This window comes from Eublepharis macularius, chromosome 3 (genome assembly GCF_028583425.1).
Source record: "Eublepharis macularius isolate TG4126 chromosome 3, MPM_Emac_v1.0, whole genome shotgun sequence".
NCBI classification, from domain to species: domain Eukaryota; kingdom Metazoa; phylum Chordata; class Lepidosauria; order Squamata; family Eublepharidae; genus Eublepharis; species Eublepharis macularius.
In genome coordinates this window covers 173,389,668-173,411,071 of record NC_072792.1, presented here as the reverse complement: position 1 = coordinate 173,411,071, position 21,404 = coordinate 173,389,668, and the positions used below count along the sequence as shown (strand labels likewise).

Here is a 21,404-nt window from a genome sequence, read left to right as displayed (position 1 = left end):
ACCTACAGCCAAATCCTTTAACTTGGATGCTGGGGATCGAACCTGGGACCTTTTGCACATGAAGCAGTTGCTTTTATCACTGAACCACTCCCTTTCCTGCTGCCTTCAAACATTTGTGTGGTGCATGTGACAGTCAGGTGTAACAGTTGAAACTATCATTCAATGTGTCTTCATAACCCCTCCGAACCCTAAATGTAGAAAACCAAGGCAGCAGTCCATGTGGTTCAGTCTCCCCTTGTCCATAAAGAAGCTCCCCTTTGGTGAGCCAAACTCTCTCACAGCCTAAGGAGTAGGGGTTGCCAACTATGGACTGGTAAGGCCTGGGGAGGGAGGAGAGGGACCTCAGGGCGATATAATGCCATAGAGTCCACCCGCCAAAGCAGCCATTTCCTCCAGGGAAGCCAATGTCTGTCATCAGGAGTTCAGTTTTAATTCCAGGAAATCTCCAGGCACCACCTAGAGGTTGGCAATCCTACCACCCTCATGGAGTTATTGCGAAGAGGAGAGTGTTGTGTGCTGCTCTGAGCTCATCAGAGGAGCCTGGATAAAACAATAAATTCTAGTATTCTGTGTGGAGGGTAGGGGGATGATGGAAGAGCATTTAGTTCAATGAGCACAATTTCATTCTGAAATGCAGCAGGAGGACACCTATATGAGAACTCTGTATTGGTTTTCTGCTGGTTTTAAATCTTTGCAAATGTACATGTATACCATATTACCTTGTTTATTGAAATGCCTTTGAAATTGACTGCACTGAGCCACACTGATTAATCTGCCTTAAGTCTAAGGCTGAAAAGCGGGCTATAAATAAGAAAAATAAACCATAGAATCATAAGTTTGGAAGGGGTCTCTAGGGTCATCTAGTCCAACCCCCTACACAATGCAGGAAATTCACAATTACTACCCCCCCCCCCCACTCTCCCAGTGTCCCCTGCTCCATGCCCAGAAGATGGCAAAACACCTCCAGGATCCTTAGCCAAACTGGCCTGTGGAAAATTGGTACCTGACCCGAACTGGGGGCAAGAGTGTAGGAAGATGAGAAAATAATTCATATCCTTAGCCCAAGAGCAGTCGTGCTGCCAGTAGAACTTGGTACAGAGGCGAAGACTACATTGCCCAGAATTCCCTACCTCGAGTCTCAGCCTAATTCCGCCCGAGTCTGTTTATGTTTTACCCCATCTTTCATCCTCCACAGGACCTCAAACCGGCACAGAGTCCCAACTTCCGGCCCAGAATGAAAGCCGCCTTGAATGCTCCACTATCTGTTGGGGCGCCGCTCTAGCACTATCTATATGATGTGGAGAAAGAGCAAGAGTAGAAGAACTAGGCTTTAGTCCGGAAGTTCTCATAAGGATGCGTCCGCGATGCATTCTGGGACACGAAGTCTCCCAGGATGTGGCTTAAAAAAGCCTGTATCTCCATGGCGATGCCTTTCTTCCGCCTGCCCCGGATGTACTTCTTCGGGGGAGGGCGGGGTGACGGAGGGCGCCTGGGTGCTCCCCTAGGCGAGTGGCTCGTAGCCGTCAGAAAGGACCCGCCGCGGCCTCCTCGGGGAGGCCTTGAGGGGGCGCCGCCATGTTTGGCTGCTTGGTGGCCGGGCGGCTGGTGAGTGGCGATAGAGGACTGACGCGGGTGGGGGCCGGTCTCCATGGTAACGAGAGCGAGGCTTGCCATAGAGATGGCTGGGGCAGGGGGAAGAACTGGTTGCCATAACAACCGATGGGGGTTATGGTTGCCAACTCCAAGTTGGGAAATTCCTGGAGATTTGGGCGGTGGATTCTGGGGAGGGCAAAGTTTGGGGAGGGGAGCGACCTCAGCGGGGGGCAGGGTGTGATGCCATACATTCCACCCTCCGAAGCTGCCATTGCCTCCAGGGGAAGCCATCTCTGTTGCCCGGAGATCAATTGTAATTCCAGGAGACTTACAGGCCCCACCAGGTGGAGCCTGACGTTGGGGCTTCTGAAAAAAGGGACGGGAGGCTTTGTAATTCTAGAAGGCTTCGCGAGAACGCTCTTGAGTTCCCAGTTCCGGGAGAAAAGCAGCAGATGAACATTCTAAATAAATAAAAGGGAGCTTCGACTCTTGAACACTCATACCCTAGAGATCTTGTCGGTCTTATTAAGGTGCTACTGGACTCATAAAAACATAAAGCTGGAAGGGATCTCAAGTCCAGCCTCCTGTCTAATGCAGGAAATTCATCGCTGTGGCCCCCCTCACCTCCCCCAGTGACCCCTGCTCCATGCCTAGAGAAAGGCAAAACACCTCCAGGATCCCTGGGCCAATCTGGCCTGGAAGAAAATTCTTCTCTGACCCTAAAGTGATCAGTATTACCCTGGGCATGTAAGAAAGGGCCATCGAGAGCCTAGCACCGATTCTTGCTCCTCTATTACACACTGACATGGCTGCCCACCTGAAACTTAAGTGCATAATGTTACTCTGAAATCACACTCCTCTTAGTTCTTCTGCATCAAAGGCTTTGGCACCTTGTGAAAAGCGGGATTTAGATTAGTACATCCCTTTCCATCAGCGGGTGTACTGTTTTTAATGTTGAATGGAGCCTGTGTATGTAAGGGCTGTAAACAGAAACCTAGGCAAAGGCACATTCTCATCTTTTTCTAGTGGATAGCTAGTATAAGCAAGAGCTACATGTGAAGCCTTCATGTGAAAATGCTCTTTAATAGAGAGAACCCTGTGAGTGCAGTTTAATCCCGAGAGGTTATATATAAGCTAACATTTACTCCATTTAATTTACATGCCTTTAATCTGCTGGTCTAGATCACCCTTACCATAGCTGCACATTTGGTTTTCTTATCAACCTGTTTTTAACACCAGTGTGTTGTCACTGCTGCTGTTTTCTCTCCTCTTGCAAATTAAATTGATATATTGAAATTGATTTGTTTGTTTTTCAGTGGCAGGGTGGGATCATATGCAGAGCAAGGTGTTGCCATGTGGCATGTTTTAGCTGTTGCTCAGTTTTGTTGCATGCAAACAGTGTTAGCAAATCTCTCGCCTATATCTCAGGCAGTGGGGTGGCTTTTGGGTATAGCACAAGGTTGTGAATGATAACCTGGGTTTTGTTTTGTAGGTGCAAACAGCTGCGCAGCAGGTAGCAGAAGACAAGTTTGTGTTCGACTTGCCTGACTATGAAAGCATCAACCACGTGGTGGTCTTCATGCTTGGAACAGTGCCTTTTCCCGAGGGCATGGGTGGTTCGGTCTACTTCTGCTTTCCTGACGAGAATGGGGTGGCAGTGTGGCAGCTGCTGGGATTTGTTACAAATGAGAAACCGAGTGCCATCTTCAAAATTTCTGGCCTAAAATCTGGTAAGAGCGGTTCTGTTTTTCATTCTGTTCTAGCACTCTCATCTTAGAGAGAGCGCTATGCTTTGTCATGGCAATTGGTGCCTGAGATGTGGTTGAAAATGACAAGGTTTAGGACTTACTTGGGTTATAGTCTCTCTTAGAGATCTGCTCAAATAAAATAGGGAAAGAAAGTTGCCCTGATGTGAGTGGTTGACATGGTGCGGTTTTGCCATGATATTAAAGAAATAGGTACTATTCTAAGGCTAGAATGACATGCTTCAGAGAAACTGCTTTCTCTCGGAACAAGTAGCTTCATGTTGCCTCCCCAGGAACACTGAATGCTATAAAATATGTGCTACAACATTATCAAAAGCTGTTTCCCCAGTCCTGCATGTGAGCAACTAATGACCTGAGATGTGGAAACCTCAAAGTGCAGTGATGTTGCGTCATGCGTTTTAGATTATTACAAGTCAGATATGTGGGTCTGTTGCTTCTCATGGCAGCCATACATTCTTAGTGGGGAGGCCGTGGCACACTGGCAGAGCATGTTTTGTATTAATTTACTTCATTGCGTTTCCCCAGTGTAGTTTAGGTGGGTAGCCATGTTGATCTGCAGTAGAACAACAGAATACGAGTCCAGTGGCACCTTAGAAATCCAAGCAGACAAAACTTGCTCTCCCCTGCAATATATTATAACATTAAGACAGGGGCTTCCAGCTAATTATTTTACACAGCTCACAGCTCCAAATTTACGTCATGCTTTTATGTTAGCAAGATTTAATGTTTTCCCATCTGTGGTCCTTTATGGAAGATTTGCCATATTGCTCTATTATGAAAGAACCTGCCCATGCAGTAATAGGGAACCAGAGTCGATTGCTCGTATTTTGCTCTGATGCGAATTTTATATCCAAATACGGGAAGTGTTAATTAATCCTATTTTGCATAATAGGCACGGCCTGCTAGAAGTGAGACTTGTTTCTCTTCTTTTATCGGATCATTGTCCCCATATTACCCTTTCAATAGCGAGATTTCTTTTAATTGCTATGAGAAACAGGGACTATATGATATAAGTTTTGATTGTATTTTGTGTATCGAAATATAGGCTTGTTTAATTTTATTTTATGCCAATAAAGGTATTGACTGACTGACCTTAGAGACCAACAAGATTTTCAGAATCTGACAAGAGAACTCGAAAACTTATGCCTCAATAAAGTGGGTTAGTCTTAAAGGTGCTGCTGGACTCTTTACTATTTTGCGACTACAGACTAACACGGCTAACTCCTCTGGGTCTAGGACCGTTCCTACTTGTGTCTGAAGAAGGCAGCTCTGACTCTCGAAAGCGTACACTTTGAAAATCTTGTCGGTCTCTAAGGTGCCACTGGGCTCATATCTTGTGTTTCTTCCCAGTGGGGGACCCAAAGTGGCTGACATTGTTCTCTCCTTTACATTTTATCCTCTGAACAACCCAGTGAGGTAGGTTAGGTTGAGTGTGTGTGACTAGCCCAAGGTCACCCATTCAAGCCCAATAGGGATTTGAGCCCGGAGTCTCCCAGCCCCTAGTTTGGAACTCTGACCATTACAGCACACTGGCTGTGCAGAAAAGTTCTCTTGTTGAGTCTGTAGTATCTTCAGCAAAGGGATTTCAGGCTGTAGGTAACAGGAAAGGCTTTTCTGTGCTTCAGGCCTGGAGAGCTACTTCAGGATGGGGTGGACCCAGTGAGCTAGGTAGACCAAAGGCCTGGCAGAAGGCAGCTATAATGTTTCATTCTGATGTAAACTCACACCCTGTGCCCTCTTTAGAAATTATTTGTATTTTCATCAAACTGCCAAGCACTCACATTCTTTGCATTTGAACAGACAGATTGTATTTTCCATTTGAACAGACACATTTTATTTTCCTCCCTTAAAGCCAGTTTAATCCCTTCTTTCCCCAGCTTCCCCTTCACCTGATGCTAGAAAGTGTAGTTTTGGAATATCACGATTGAAAAACGAACATGATTTGACATTTGTTAGGATATGTTCAGAATTGTGCTTCCGCTGAGAGACTGGGTCGACGCATTAGGCCACCTGTGGTGTCTCTTTTAGGAAAAGGCAGCCAGCATCCTTTCGGAGCCATGAGTATCCCTCAAGTGCCATCGGTAGCGCAGATTGGAATTTCTGTGGAGCTGCTGGAACTCTTGGCTCAGCAGACCCCTGTAGCAAGCGCTGCTGTATCGTCAGTCAATTCATTCACTGAGGTAATTGGGAAGGCATTTTGTTTTGGGGCATTATCAGCAAAATAGCCTCTTCATTTATTTGTGTGTGTATCAGGTGCTGTCAAGTTGCAGCCAACTTATGGCAACCTTGTAGAGTTTTCAAGGCAAGAGATAAACAGAGATGGTTTGCCATTGCCTCCCTCAGCGCAGCGAGTCTGGACTTCTTCTATCTAAGCACTAACCAGGGTTGACCCTGCTTAGCTTCCAAGAGCTGATGAGACCAAGTCAACAAGGGCCATCTAGGCCAAGGCCTTTATTTAGTTAGATTTTTAAAAATCCTGCTTTACTTCACAACAGGGACTCAAAGCAGCTTACATTATCATCCTCCTCTTTCATTTTATCGTCAGAACAACTCTGTGAGGTAGGTTAGGCTGACAGCAAGTGACTAGCCCAATGTTGCCAAGTAAGCTTCCCTGGCAGAATGGTGATTTGAACCTGGGTCTCCAAGAGCCTAGTCTGACACTCTAACCCCTGCACCATGCTGCCCCATTGAAAAATCTTGAATGATTGTATATGATACGCTGAGTGTATACCTTTGTTGGCATCACTCTTGCTTTATTTGTCCAAGCAGTGATTTCCAAGCTGTGTTCCAGGGACTCCCGGAGTACCTCAGAGATCTCTTGGTGGCTGAGTTTGTCTGAACCATGGCCTGCACCTCTTCCCTTGCTGTGTGCAGCTCCAGGGTGACGTTGGCATGTGTTCTAGAGCAGCAGTTCTCAAACTTTCGTGCCTTACAATTCGCCAGTCACTCTGTCAAAAAACCTGGGTTCCACCATGATGTAAACAAGCCTCCTCCTTATATGTTTATAGGTGTTCCGTCATTACTACTAGTTTGCCAGAAGGTCACAGGTAGATAATCTTTGACAGGTAGGCTTGGCAATAGATGCTGGAACAATAGAAATAAATATCAAATTGTTGAAAATAATTAAAAATATACATTAAAAATATACATTAAACTGGTGTAAAGTTTAATAGGAATACATGGATCAGAATAAAAGCATTTTCCTGTTAAACTTTATACCGGCATTTTAAATGTATATTTTTAATTATAATCAATGATTTGATATATATTTATTTCTGTTGATGCAGTCTCTTTGGTTACCGTTGGTTTACAGGGTTGTTGTTTTTCACTCCCCTTTTTTGTTACCTTTACCAGTTGGCAGGAGATGTCACATAACACTGGCAGGTGGACAGGGAGATTGAAGGCGTGTGATTTCTGGACACCCAGTGTCCCATATAGGCTGTGTCTGAGCTCCACCTGTGCTACTTGCACCACTGGTTGAGAACCACTGTTCTAGAGCGCACATCTCCACACAGAAGAATGAGGCCCAAGATGAAATTGATGCTCCCTTAAGTACTCCCCAGTTTGCAATGTGCAGGAGCTGCATGGCAGGTTTGCTTCCTGGTAGTATGGGAAAGATACCTTGAAAGATAGAGAGCCGTTACCATGGCAGATTCCCCAGCCTAGGAGTGAGTTTCAGTTCCTTTTTTAAAAAAATGGTTTTCTAGCCTCTTCTCTATCTTTTCTGCAATTTGTCCTTGTATTAATGTTTGTATAAATATAACACGCACACACACCCACAAGTGGTAAAATTGAGGTCAAGGTGTGTATTTTCAGTAATTGAAACTGGTGATGGAGATCAGTTCACTTCTAAGAGTTTGAACCCTTCAAAATCCATTCAAGTCAGTTGGCTTAGAAAGGCATAGTCCTGCCTGGGATCACACCGTCAATCACCACATGGTGGGTGTGTTTATACAGATATGAGCGTACATGCCATCAAGTCAGAAGCTTTTAGAACAAGGACTTATCATCCCCCCCACCCCACCCTCCGGATTACTTTCTTGCTTCCCTTTCTCTTTTTGCCTGTGTTCAGAAATTGCAATAAACCACAGTTCGTGTAACAGATTCTAATTAGTCAACCACATGTAAGTAAGTTCCTGGCTTGTAAATGAAGTCCGATCCGTCTGCTTCTTGCCTCTTCTCCGCCTCCCAGAAGGAAGGGCACCCCCCTGTCCCACCATGTCTGTTTCAAGGTGGTTGTGAGCGTGCTATTCAACAAACTGGCTTGTGTATTCAGACAGCACAGCACCCCTCAATAGGTTAACAAACTAGCTACTAGTGCGAGATCCCACTGTGATGCTAACCAGCAAACACTGGTTTATTGGATCATATGTATTCGGAATTCACAAGCAATTAAGGTTTAATCACATCCACAGTTATTGTGATGTCTGAATGCCTCTTGTCTCTCAAACTAATATCCCATTTGGCTTTTTCTTTGTCGGAAGAATCGCTTGTTTCTTTATCAGTGTTCCTGAAAGTGGCTTACAAACATAAAACCAATATATAACAATAAAAACAATGTGTCATGTCTGTACCCCTACATCCATAACATTGTTTTATGTGTTGAACCATTGCTAATGCTGTGTACCTTGTTGAGCCATTGCTAATGCTGTAATGCTGTACCTTGTTTTCATTTTGCAAATGCCCTAACCAACACTTTCATTTCTCTAACAGCCTGAGAACCCAGCTGTGTTATCTCGTTTCTGAGTGGGTATTTAGAGTTGTACTTTCCTCAAGTCTCTATTCCTGTCAAGGAAGTATGTACTGCTGAGATGCTTTCTTGCCTCTGAGTAACTCTATGGAAAGATTGGATTTCTGAATAAAACCATTTAACCAAGAGCTTGGACTTCTTGTTGCAATGGTGCAGGGACCTGTCTACCATATCCTGTCATCCATAGCCTGACACAACGCTTCCTTTTCCAAAAAAAGTGCACTTCAGCAGACTTTTAATCCCTTTTGCGAAATGCTGTTAAAACCCATGAAGACTGCTGAGCAGAAGCTAACCTTTGTCTGTCGGTTTTGCATTTCAGTTCACGCAAAAGATGCTAGACAATTTTTATAATTTCGCCTCGTCGTTTGCCGTCACTCAGGCCCAGATGACACCAAACCCCTCTGAAGCCTTCATTCCTGCAAACGTCGTCCTGAAGTGGTAAGGGAAAAGATAAATGTGTCTTGAGCGATGCAAGGACTCGGGGAAGGCTGATTGATACCTGCAGTACCAATTTGGATATTATGCCTGCCTTGTTAGTGAAGCAACGATTGAATACATGCTGCAGCCTCTTGGCTCCAAATATGTCCTGGATTTGGATGAATCTTCAGACCAGCAACTTGCCTTGTCTCCTGTGGCAAGAGTACATCACCCTTAGTACTGACGGCTGTACAAAAGTTGGCTCTTCATCATTATTTTTGGCCTACCCTGATGATAGTGGCTTGGTAGAGCACGCATTTTGTGCATGAAAAGTCCCTGGCATTTTGTTAAGGAATCTCAGTTCGCTGCTATTAGGAAAGCCCTTTTTTCTACCTCTTGAGAGCTGGCATTACTGAACTGGCTTGACAGAGGGCTGCCTTGGTATAAGGCACCAACGTAGACTTCCAGAGGGTTTGGCAGGTGGTCTAGGACAGTGATGGCGAACCTTTTTGAGCCCGAGTGCCCAAGCTGCAACACAAAACCAACTTATTTATTTCAAAGTGCCAACACTGCAATTAAACCTGAATACTGAGGTTTTAGTTAAGAAAAAACAACTCATACAGTTGTCCGAACTAATTAACATTTCTCTCTCTCTCACTCTCACTCTCACTCAAGAGCCACGACTGAAAGTAAAGCAAGTTAAATCAAAGCAGCTTACTCTTCTTTAGAAAGCCAGCCCCAGCAGCCTGGCTGCTGCCTCTGCTTCCTGCTGCTAAAGAGACGGGCAGCAGGGAAGCAGCCTTGAGGAAAAGGAATCACGTGGGCAGGGCCAAAACCCATGTGATCTCTGCTCAGGGCTACTGGAATGCCGTTCCAGGCGTTCCCCCTCCAAATGAGCCCTGGACCTAGCGATTGGCGACTTGGCTCGCGTGCCCACAGAGAGGACTCTGCGTGCCAGCTGGTTCGCCATCGCTGGTCTAGGAGATGTTTTATGGGTCTGTATCTTTTGGTGGATATGTGAAATTTGAAATTAAGTTGATATTTACAGATTATTTTTGATGAGAGAGAGAACTTTTATTTACCCTCAGTTGCCCCTAATGACTGCCCCAGATTCCTGCCTTCTAGTAAGGTGTGAAAACGAACTAAGTCTCCCATCAAAAAGTATATCTTACACAATCTAATTGGAAGATTTAGAAAACCAGAGGCAATGAACTTAAGAAACCTAACCCTGTTATTGTAAAGAGAACTATTAGAGAATTGTGTTAACGATGAGAAAATCCTTCTAAGTATTACTTACATATTTTCCTATTTTCATAGCCTCTGGTTTTCTATATCTTCCATTTAGATTATGTAAGATTGTTGGGATTTTGCAAGTGTCATTCTCTTCTGTCATGAAAGAGTTAATCTGTTTGTGTTTAGTTAGGCACAGCTAGTTTAGCATGAGGCCAGTTAGATGTTGAGTTGTTCTTCCCGCCAGGGCAAAGGGGAGTTGCATGCTTAATGAACAGATCTAGGATTGATTATTGGCTGACCAGGTTTATGGGGGGGGGGGGCAATTGACATTCTTTCCTTTACTCAGGACGCCATTGCTCTCCAGACAGTTAGACCGTTACCTCCAGCATGGAAGGATGTAGGAACTAAGTTAGCTCTTCTTAATTTATCTCCAATGTAACCTTTATTATTTTACCCTTTATGTAGTAAACGTTATTTTAGAAGCTGAACACACACGTGTCTGTGATTCTTTATCTGCTGTGCAAAACACTTCTCTGCTAAAACTATATGTAACCCAACAAAGATATACTTTTCGATGGGAGACTTAGTTTGTGTTCACAGCTTTTTGTCTTTTCTCTGATTCTAGTAAGGTATGGCAAAGAGCATAGGATCTCAATCCTGTTACAGCTTCACGGCCTACCAGAAAGCTTAATGCAAGCAGCTGGTGAAAACCCTGAGTCCAGTTTCCTGAATCGGGTGGCCTTTGATCGTCCTCGTCCTCTAAGGAGTTCATTGCAATGACTGTGGTTTGGCACTCCGGTTTAGGGGAGAGGGTACCCCCCGGTGCTTACTGAGACTTTGGTGCTGCTGGGCTCAGTGCAACATACAAAGTTGTTTCTGATCGTGGGCCTGCCATGCTGTCCAGGAGCCCCTTCTTCACCAGATCCCAAGCAAGCAGTGCGCTTTCACTGGTTATGGAAATGAGAGCTGGCAGGGTGTAGCGGTTTGAGGGTTGGACTAGTATCTTGGGGGAAATTTCAAACAATCATTCTCTTTTCTTCTCGGCCTAACCGACCTCGTAACTGCTGTTGTTATTTACATAATTTATACCTCTCCTTTATCCCCATTGGGGATCCAAAGCGGTTGACTTTCTTCTCTCCTTATGCAAGCTGCTGTGTGGTATGTTAGGCTGAGAGTGTGTGACTGCTCTCATGTCACCATCCATGGTTGAGCGGGGATTTGAACCCGGGTCTCCCAGATCCACCCTCCAAAGCTACCACCCTCCAACCACTACAGCACACTGGCTTTCACCAGTGAGGCTAAATGAGGAAGAGACAACTACCCATGGTGCTCTGGGCTCTTGGACTAAAGGATAGGGTCATATTATGCTAAAATAGACTAATCTAGGTGCTAGAGGCACAGACTTGGATCCTGCCAGAAATTTCCACTAAGGAAGGGATTTCTTGAGGCCCACAGAGTGTGGTTTCCTTTTCTCTCCCCCCTCCACACAGCTCAGAATATCCCCTGAAGCGGAGGGTGGTAGGATCTCCAGAAGTAGTGGGGGGCGGTGCAAGGAAGTCAGGGGCCTGCTGTAGGTTGGCTGACCTGATGAAAATCTCCCTTATCTTCCATCCTATGGACTGTTTTGGCTGGGATCCAAGCCATGGAGAGGAATAGACTAGTCGTTGGAGGCTTTTGTAGTTCGTGGAATGGTTGGGGGAACGGCACTACATTCAACACAGCGGCTTATGCCTGTTTTAAGTGCCATCAGTGGTGGTAGGTGGGGAGTAATCTCATCAGAACTAGTCCTCTGTGCCTACAGAAGGGGAAAGATCAGGCTCATAATTAGTGATTTTTTTTTTTGCCCTTCCAGTCACTGCAGTACTAGAAGGTTAAATTGGATTACATACAAAAAAAACTTCAGTTGTGTTCCCTTTTTCTTCCAGGTACGAGAATTTCCAAAGACGACTAACTCAGAACCCGTTCTTTTGGAAAACATAATTACAAGTCGAGTCATTTGACATGCACTCTAAGGATGATCGCACCTTAAAGATCAGGCAGAATGGACCTAGGAAGAAAATCTGGATGGAATAATTGCAAGTCCATGCAATTGGGAAACACACAGGTTTTGTAGTATCTTTGGGACTTTGTTTAAAATTAAAGCCCTGAAAAGTAGTCATTGTGGATTGGTTTTTGGTTGTTGTTGTTGAAAATGCTAAGCTGCAACAAGAGCAACTTGGTCACCCACTGTACATAATATTACAGTCGTGCCAAACAAGCAAACAACAAAGCTTGCTGTTCGAGTCTTCTTTGATTCCTTAGGTCTGACATATTATGCATACAGAATCTGAAAAAAAAACTTTTGTTAGAAGCCTGTGCCTTGTTTAAAAACATGTTGTTTGATGGTTATTCTTGAATAGTTCTGGCTTGGGGATTAGCTTGCCTGCTGTTCATGCTTTAACCATCTCCCGAATTCTGTGCACGCAGTTTATGTCACCTGTAAAAAGCACCACGGGGCCAGAGTGAAGCTCCATCTAGTCCAGTGTTCTGTTTTCTACAGTGGCCACTCCGGTGTTTCCAGGAAGCCCTCAAGCTGGCTATGAAAGCAATAGCATCTCCCACTTTGAGCTCCCAGCAATTGCTTTTTACTGGTACCATATAAATGAAGGAGGTGCCAAGAAGCCAGCGTGGACTGTAGATGGATAAGCCTGATCAACTTCTGAAGCTTGCTAAGTCAATGGCCGACACTATTTCTTGTGGCATCGTTCCATAAGACTATTATACATTGTGCAAAAGAAGTACTTTCTCTCGTCTGTTTGAGTCTAACCTATGAACCGCAATTCTAGTATATTGATGGGAGGGGGAGTCTCTCCTTTTTATCTGTGCCACAGATCATTGTACGAACCTTTATTAGGGCGTGCAAAATGTCTTTCAGATTATAGCTCCTTGCAAATCATGCACGCTGACTGCATCTCAGAGAATCGCACGTTGGATTCCCGTACGCTGCAGGTTCAGCTGTTCTCTGAGGAGCCATCTGCGGGGGGGCAGACTGGCCTTTTTGGGGTTTTGCTTTGCAAAACAGGAGCCTGACCTGCTTCAGGATTAGTTAGCAGTAAAGGTGCTGCAGAAATGAGCGCTCTTGATCAGAGGTCCCCAGTCTTGTTGAGCCTGGGCACTATGAGAATTTCAAAACAGAAGGGGCTGCCGTGGAGGGTCGAGGACAGTAAAAAACCAAGTGCTATGGGGTACTGGGGCCAGTCACGAAAGGGCGGGCAAGTTGTAAGCCAAGCATTGGCCTCCCATGAAGTCCGTTGTTTCTGGGTTCTTCAGTGTGGTAGAGGAAAGCCAGGGATGCCGTTTTGCTTTAGGGAAGGAGCAAATGGACGCCTGGAAGCACATTGGTGGGCAGACACCATGTGTGCTCTGCTGTGGATCACTGCCTGAGATGGTTCTGCCATTTTGCACCTATGTTTCTAAACCATTTTCTGTTTCTCTTCTAGCCCACATTTCTCTCCTGGCTAGCCTCTTACTTTGCCTCTTGCTTGTTTCCATCACAGACTACCTGGCTAGAATGGACTTTTAAGATTCTGAGCATCGCTTAGACTTCTAGCTGACATTGAGGCCCTTAGTTATACTGTTACCTTTAAGTGTGTCAGGAATCTCCAGATGTGTTGCGTCGATGCATTCTTGCGAAGTCTGGGAGTTCCTCTTTTCTCCAGTCCTGATGAATATGCATGATATTATATAGGATGTGTCTCTGAGCTGGCCAAAATAAGTGAATAAAATGGCTTATTTGATTGCTCTTAGTTGTTGGCCCTTTCCCCCTTTTTCTGCCTGCAATGTGTGTATTCTCAAGAGGATCCAAACCATTATTTTTGTGGCCTGCCTTTTTGAAGGTCAAAGTAGTGCATCCTACCCGATGTACAATAAAAATAAATGGCTGAACTGCCCAGTCCTGTATCCATTCTAAAGCCTTGCAAAACAGGACGGTCTTACAAGCCTGCTGGAAGAATATCATATCCTCCATTTGTCTGCTTTACGTGATTATCTAGCAGCCCCTTCGATAACACCAAAGAGCAATTGGGGAAACACAATCCTTGGCAGAGGCAGTCCAAATTTGCCATTTAGAGGGCACTGTAAGCAAGGTCTACCAAGGAGACCAGAATTGGCATGTGGGAAGGATCATACAGACAGAGACAGCCCTTCAGGAGTGTTGGCCCCTGGTTGTAAATTTATTTATATAGAGCCAGTTGGGTGTAGTGGTTAAGAGCGGCAGGACTCTAATCTGGAAAACTGTGTTTGATTCCCCACTTCTCTGCTTGAAGCTAGCTGGGTGACCTTGGGTCAGTCAGAGCTCTCTCAGCCCCACCCACCTCACAGGGTGATTGTTGTGGGGATAATAACATACTTTGTAAAGCGCTCTGAGTGGACGTTAAGTTGTGCTGAAGGGCAGTATATAAATTGAATATTATTTACTTAAACCACCGTGTAACAAAAAGTCTGCCAAGAAACCGTTGTGATGCGACGTCCCCCCATGGGTCTGTAATGACTCGGTGCTTGCACTGCACTTTACTCTATTTTTAACCTGCCTTTCCCACTGAGACTCAAGGTGGATTACATGGTGCAAAACAGTGCACTCTAATAGCATGAGATATCTAATAAGCAATGCAATAGGACAAGGATTACAAAAATTAGAAACAATGCAAAGAAGTATCAGACATGACATGTCAAAGCAGGAAATGAAATTACAAAAGAAGAAAAATGCAGTAATAGCAGGTACACAGTGCTGTACACAGCGGCGGAGAGTACAACCCTTTATAAACATGCCCTCCTCAACCATGGTTAGAATTTCACCCTATGATCTTTATAAAAATGTTCTGAACAATTCTGTATTTACGTAGTTTGCAGAAGGTCGGAAGTGAACCTTCCTGACTTTGAGCAGGCCATTCCACAAGATTTGTATGTGGGAGGGTGCACAACAGAGGATGCATGTATACAGACAGCTATCAATCTTACCCATTTGCATGGTGGCAGCTTCAGAAAGCTTTGTTCAAATGACAAAGCTGTCACGACGGAGCATGGCAGGAGATTCGATCCCACAGCTATGAGAGTCCGAAGTCATGAAATCATGCATGTGATAATAAGTACCTTGACTTGAATCTACTGATAGGTAATGAATGGATTGACTGCAGAATGGGTACAATATCCATACTCTTCCTAGCTCCTGATAATAACCAAACTGCAGCATTTTGTATACACTGGAGTCTCTAAGCTGACTTCAAGGGCAGACCCATAGAGAATGCATTACAGTAGTTTAGACTCAAGGTCACTATGGCATGTATCCATCATGTGGCCCGATTGGATGAGTCAAAGCAGGGAGCTGTCTCCTGGGATAAATGAAGATGGAAGAAAGTATGGTTTTTTTTGCAATGCTTTATAGGTAAGAATCTGCTTCTTGAATTGAACCAAGAAGCCTATTGGATGCCAGTGAAGCTGTTTTAAGGTTTGTAAGGTCCACTGTCTAGCAAAGGCACATTTGGCGCATGCATTTTGCATATTTGCACCAATTGTAGCTTGGTGGTTTGTCTTCGAGGGCAGCTCTGCATACAGTGCGTTACAAGCCCTGTTTGCGTTTTACAGTGAATACATGTACAACCTGCCTTTACGTACATACATCTGTTTTTAAGAAAGAGCCTGCTTGCGTTCACTTAATGAATGAAACTTGGAACCAGTACCTGACTAAATGTGGAGTTTGTATCACACATTCAGCTTGACATGGGTTGAATATAACATCAGGTTTACTCAACGCACATACAGTCAAAAGTACACTGTTCATAGATTGTTTGTGCATTTACCGTAATTTGTTAACTGGGCTACAGTGACCAATGGTAGATTTATTCTGCATCACTGCTTACCTGATACAAAGCCATTGCCGCAGAGGAGACACACAACAATGAATAAAGACAGACAGACAATTTTTCATATGTATACTAGTGTACAAATATTTGAGTTACACACAGTTCTGCCTATCCAATGTTCATCACTGCTGTATCTGTTGAGTTTCCATCCTCCAGGTGGGGACTGGAGCATATTACACCGGTGCTACGCCAGCTGCATTGGCTGCCAGTGGAGTACCGAATCAGGTTCAAGGTTTTGGTGTTAACCTACAAAGCCCTACGCAGACTGGGACCGACGTATCTGAGGGACCGTCTCTCACCATATGAGCCCCGGAGGACTCTCCGCTCTCGTGGAAAACATCTTTTAAGTGTCCCTGGCCCTAGGGAGGCCCGCCTGGCGTCGACCAGGGCCAGGGCCTTTTCGGTCCTGGCCCCGCCCTGGTGGAATGCTCTGTCTTGCGAGACAAGGGCCCGGCAAGATTTGCTTGCATTTCGCCGGGCCTGTAAGACAGAGCTATTCCGCCAGGCATATGGCTGACGCCGGGCAGTGCCCCCCCCCGTGAAGGGGGGGTTAAACCATCGCCCCTATGCGAACACAGAGGCATGTATGAACCACTATGCAGCATGAACTGTAATATCTAATGTTTTAAAATGTTTTTAAATGTATTATTTAATGTTTTTAAATGTTTTTAATGGTGTTTGTATTTGTTATCCGCCCTGAGCCTGCGAAAGCGGGGAGGGTGGGATATAAATATAATAAATTACATTAAATTAAATTACAACTGTGCTCTATATTGCAGATACCAGTTCTGGAGGAAATGGCTGCTTTGGAGGGTAGATTCTATGGCATTAAACTTGCTGAGGCCCATCCCCTCCCCAAATTCCCCAGGATGCACCCCCAAATCTCCAGGAATTTCCCAACCTGGAGCTGGCAACCCTAAACCCACCTTGAAAGTGTTGCACACATTTACATCGGAAGGAGTTGATCCAAACATATAGCAATTCTTTTCTGTATGCAAACTCTGGGATCAAGACTCAGCTTTTGAGGTTGCCAAGATGTTATTAGTAATAGTATTAATAGTAATAAGTAATAATTATTGTTACTATCGATGCTAACAATAATACTAACAATTAACATTATTACTTTCAAGAAGGCTCCCTTGGCTATTTCACTTATATGCCTCCCTCCCAGCCTTTGGCTATTTAATATTTATTAAACGTAGCATTAAACGATTAGCCCATTGAATTAGAACAGCAGCCGGTCTATGAAAAGAAAGGCCCCATCCTTATTTGTTATTGCTCCTGCCAATCATCCACTGTCTTTATTTCTCTAGCCTTGCTCCTCACCATGCCACCCAATGAGCGTCTGCCCTCTAAGGTATTGAGCATGGAAGGGCGGGGCTGTTCTATTATGACGTCTCCCCTAGTAACTGTGAGGTAGACTGGCGTCCTAGAGACGGCCCGCCCCTCGCCTTCATGGCCCCGCCCCTCCCCCTGAGGCTTTGCATTGGCGACTCTCGCTCCTTGCTGCTTTGCCTTTCCCCCCTTTTCCCTCCTCTTTGTTTTGGGCATTGATGAGGAGGGTTAGAAGCAGAAAGAAGGCAATGGGGGAGAGTTTGCCCTGGCTCTGCTTGGAAGCCAAGTGAAGGGGAAAGAGATGTGACAGACAGCTCCTATCCTTGGGCGAACATCCCCAACACAGCGCAGTCTACCTGCTTTCCACTGGGATGCCAAAATGCTGGACACCATCCATACTGCAGTCCTAGAGAGTGGCAGGAGCCTGTTTTATACCCTCTCCAAGCTCACTTCAGAGGGTAAGCAGTTCCAGGCAGGTTTATGTCTTAACAGCAGTGGGTTAGCCATGCGGTGGGATTAATCCGTACCATTATTAGCCATTTATAAGTACTGGTAGAGTATCGTTAATATGCATGGTACTTTAAAGAGCACGAGGCGGGAGAGATTGCAGTGTAAGTTTTGACAATAGGGAAGAAGGGGGAGAGAAAGACATGGAGAAGGGATTTGGAGGGAGAGAGGGGGCATTGTATAGGTGTCTTGGGATGGAGCAGAGGGGCAGCGAGGGAGAATGGGCGGAGTCGTTTTAAGGAGCAGTGTGTGTCATAATAGGTCCTCCTGCAGTTTTGAGCCCCCCTCCACCCACCTGCCCCGTTATTTGACTTTTTAAAAAGGGAGTTTGCAAGCGTACTTTTGTACTGTTGCCGGTCTTAAGCTGCTCCTTGCAAAATTCCTCATTATATAGAAATGGTTGCTGTTCTTTTCATCAGGGCAGACTGCCATGTAGCCAACTCCCGGATAATGTAGTTCCCCAGGCAAACTCTGGGAGACTTTCTGTACCATCCAGCTCAAAAGTAGGCACTGGCAATAAACGGTAAAGATGCTCCAATATGCATTGTGGCATTCTTCATGTTAATCCCTTGCTATTCCTGCCTCCCTTTAACCTCTCTGTAATATTCCCTCTGCTGTTGAAATTTAGTTTGGAAGCTCCTTGGGGCAGGGACCTGCTTCTTTTGCTCTTAGTGCTGTGCAAAATTAACATGCATGTCCATGGTGTGGAGAACAACAATTATAATAACATTAAATACTTCAAAGGAATGTGGAGTGAAAAAGAGCATATTCCCCTCCATTTTTATTAAAGATAATAAACACCAACAAACTTTAAACAGCAGGCACATAGAATAACAATACAGATGGACGGTAGTGTTGTTTATATTATATATTAAGAATGTTTTGATACAAACGATTTGGAGGACGTAATTCTATTCTATCTATATAATCTAAGAAAGGCTACCATTTTTCATAAACATTTGATGGAGATGTAGGGTTAGAATGATGATATAGAGCATCTGTTATTTTATCTATGATAAGTTGATCCCACACCTTAAAAAGGCAGTGATTCATTGAGGGAGGCGTTTGTTTTTTCCAAAATGAGGCTATTGATGATTTTGCTATGGCCGATAGATTATTAATTAGATCTCTCCTTAAGGGTGGTACAGTTTTATTTTGCCATAAATTTAAAAATACTAATTGAGGATCTAGTGGTATATCATAATTTGTTATTAGTTTAATTTGGTGTAGGATCTCTTCCCAGGATGTTTTAATTTTGGGGCATTGCTACCAAGCATGAGCAAACGTACCTACATTACTGCATTTCTTCCAATACATGGGTGATTGCTGAAAAAGAGCATATTTTTGTGTTGTCTTTCTAAAGGTGGCAGATCCCAAAAGTATGACTTACAGGGGTCATTAATGTAACACCCACCGTAAAGGTCAGCATAGCTTCCCCCATCTTTCTTATGCACATATTTTTTCTTTTCCAAGTATACTTATTGAGGCTGGTTCTGGAGGGGAGGGGAGGAGAAGGGAATGGGCCAGGAGCTCTTTAATCCTTTCATCACCAGCTGTTTTCCTGCCGAAAACCCCTTGAGCTGCTTGTACCCAGGTTGGGCAAAATTTACAAGTATTGGTATTTTTCCTCCAGAAATCCTTTAGAGAATTTTGATTGCCAAGGGACAGATCCAGCCGAAGTGAAGAACTTTCAAATCATTTTAATTTCCGTGAGAAAATGGAGTCGCTCGCTTTCCTGCCCACATTTATTTATTTCATTTATACCCCGCCTTGCTCCGCAAAGGGGACCCAAGGTGGCTTGCGTCTTTCTCCTCTGCTCCAGTTTATCCTCACAACTCTATAAGGTTTGTTAGGCTGAGAGTGTGTAACTGCCCTAAAGTGAGCAGAGTGGAGATTTGAACCTAGTTCTCCCAGATCCTAGTCTGACACTGTAACCACTACACTACACTACACCCCCAAAATGCTTGTACCCCACTTTCTCCCCTGATTTTGGACCTAAAGAGGCTTTCAGATCCTTTCCCCCTCCTCCACTTAATTCCCCACAACAATCTCGTGTGGGTAAATTAGGCTGAGAGACTGAGAGGGGCCCAAGGTCACCTGGCAGGCTTCCATGATTGAGCGAGGGATTCGAACCCAGTCATCCCAGTTCTCAGCCTAACACCCTAACCACTACACGACACCAACCTTCCTGATTTAGATCTGTGAGTATCCAACTCTCAGATAAGAATGCAGACATTGAAATGGCTAAACAGGGGTTTTGGTGTAACATAAGGAGTCCTCTGTTAGACATACACTCACCCTTTGTAACCTCTGCTCCCACCTGATCTCTTGCAAAGTTTGTCTTGCTTATATCACTTTCAGACCTGTGTTGTTCGGCTCAGCATTGTATCAATCTAAATTGCCTATAATCATGTCGTTCAGGAAATCTCAGTGAAAAGCACATCTGGAAGTACCAGCTTCCATTTTGCTCTGCAGCAAAATCTTTAAGTCCATAAATGAAATTTAAAAATGATACCGAGGTAGGTCAACCCTATTGCCTAAACTATCAGTCTGATACTGGTCCTGCGGGGAGCTATATATCGCAAGGGAGAAGCTTCTGATAACACTCGGGCTGTAGTTTCGTCTCTTTTTACAGGAAGAGGGTGTTCTATAATGCATGATAAAACCTGAATTCCTTTTCCATTTCAGAGATCTTTAGTATTTGGGACACCGTTTTCGAATTTGTTGAAAAGCAGCTATCCATGAATAAGGTGGGACTTGCTATGTATACTATTGCTTGCATTTTTATTTATTAGATTTTAAAAATCTCACCATACCTTCAAGGAGAACAGGAATGGCAAACATGGTCCTTCCCCCATTTTATTCTTGTAAGTTAGGCTGGGGAAAAAAGGTAACTAACTCAAGGTCATCCAGTGAGCTTCATGAAAAAGAAGGTCTGGATGGCTCAGGTTAGCTTGATTTTATCAGATCTCTGCTGCTAAGCAGGATTGGCCCTGGTTAGTATTTGGATGGGAGACCACCAAGGGAGTCTGAGATTGCTATGTACGGACAGGCAACGGCAAACTATCTCTGAAGGTCTCGTGCCTTGAAAACCCTACGTGGTTGCCATAAGTTGGCTGCAACATGACAGAACTTTCCACCATCATAGACTAACATGTCTTTTCATCTGGCATTATCCCCTTTTCCAGGGTGTCCTAATACCAGGGTTGGGCACATTCTCCTTCTTACGGCAGAAACTTGAAATTGGCTCCAATAAATACAGCCTCATCCAAAGGCCTGTGTTCCTTCTGTCTGAGAAACTTGTGCAGATTCATGGACTGAAGCGTAGCAAAATATACACTCCAGGTAAAAAGTCTGGCTTTCCTCTCTTGCTGTGTATGCAGTGAACACTTTACTCTCTGCGGAGGCTGTTAATCACTAAGCAACCAATGCCATGCAAGGGCAAAGTTCTTTTCTGAAAGGGTAGTAGGGCTGTGGCATGTTGGTGGCAGCAGTTATGCAAACGGCTAAATCGCAGAATAAATACTGGTCTTTGGGACACTAGGCAATGGGCAAGAGTGCTTTTATTGCAAACATTTTCAGGGAGGCAGCGGCCGCATTCAAAACCCTCACGCCTCCCCCCCTCCCCATGGTTTATGTTCTGCAAAGCAAGATGGTCCTGAAGTTTTGTGGCATTGTTCAGGCTGAGCTGGGAAAAAGATGTGATGAGCACCTACTGGCTAACACCAGTGCCACCAACATCATCCACAAATGCAAATCTTTTACAGCACAAACCTGCAACTTCTTTTAACAAGGTTTTGATCTTTTTTAGCCAGGATGGAGGGATAAAAACGAACATGTATCTGTACATTTTTTTAAAAAAAATTAAAGATCAGTCTGTTTGATATGTGAGAGAAGGGCCAAGAT

General features: G+C 44.5%; 2 protein-coding genes across 2 annotated transcripts in view; both read left to right on the top strand.

Annotated features, from left to right (window-relative positions):
• Positions 1 to 1,470: 1,470 nt before the first annotated feature.
• HIKESHI (heat shock protein nuclear import factor hikeshi) lies at positions 1,471 to 11,913 on the top strand. The gene is made up of 5 exons (XM_054975131.1): positions 1,471 to 1,605; positions 3,086 to 3,323; positions 5,388 to 5,539; positions 8,429 to 8,547; positions 11,685 to 11,913. Exons 1-5 carry the CDS (start codon positions 1,576 to 1,578, stop codon positions 11,737 to 11,739), a joined length of 594 nt encoding a protein of 197 aa, XP_054831106.1. The 5' UTR covers positions 1,471 to 1,575; the 3' UTR covers positions 11,740 to 11,913.
• A 5,269-nt stretch (positions 11,914 to 17,182) lies between these two features.
• CCDC81 (coiled-coil domain containing 81) overlaps positions 17,183 to 21,404 on the top strand; it is a 41,575-nt gene continuing 37,353 nt past the window's right edge. Inside the window, exons 1-3 of the mRNA XM_054973943.1 lie at positions 17,183 to 17,449; positions 20,187 to 20,248; positions 20,687 to 20,843. Of these exons, the coding sequence (XP_054829918.1) occupies positions 17,371 to 17,449; positions 20,187 to 20,248; positions 20,687 to 20,843 (298 nt within the window). The 5' untranslated portion in view covers positions 17,183 to 17,370. The remainder of the gene's footprint in view (positions 17,450 to 20,186; positions 20,249 to 20,686; positions 20,844 to 21,404) is intronic.

Bases quoted from the DNA above. Each gene is read 5' to 3' on its own strand.
- HIKESHI (XM_054975131.1), top strand. From the start codon at position 1,576: ATGTTTGGCTGCTTGGTGGCCGGGCGGCTG. The intron at 1,606-3,085 runs GTGAGTGGCGAT...TTTGTTTTGTAG, and splicing joins GCTTGGTGGCCGGGCGGCTG to GTGCAAACAGCTGCGCAGCA. The intron at 5,540-8,428 runs GTAATTGGGAAG...TTTGCATTTCAG, and splicing joins CAGTCAATTCATTCACTGAG to TTCACGCAAAAGATGCTAGA.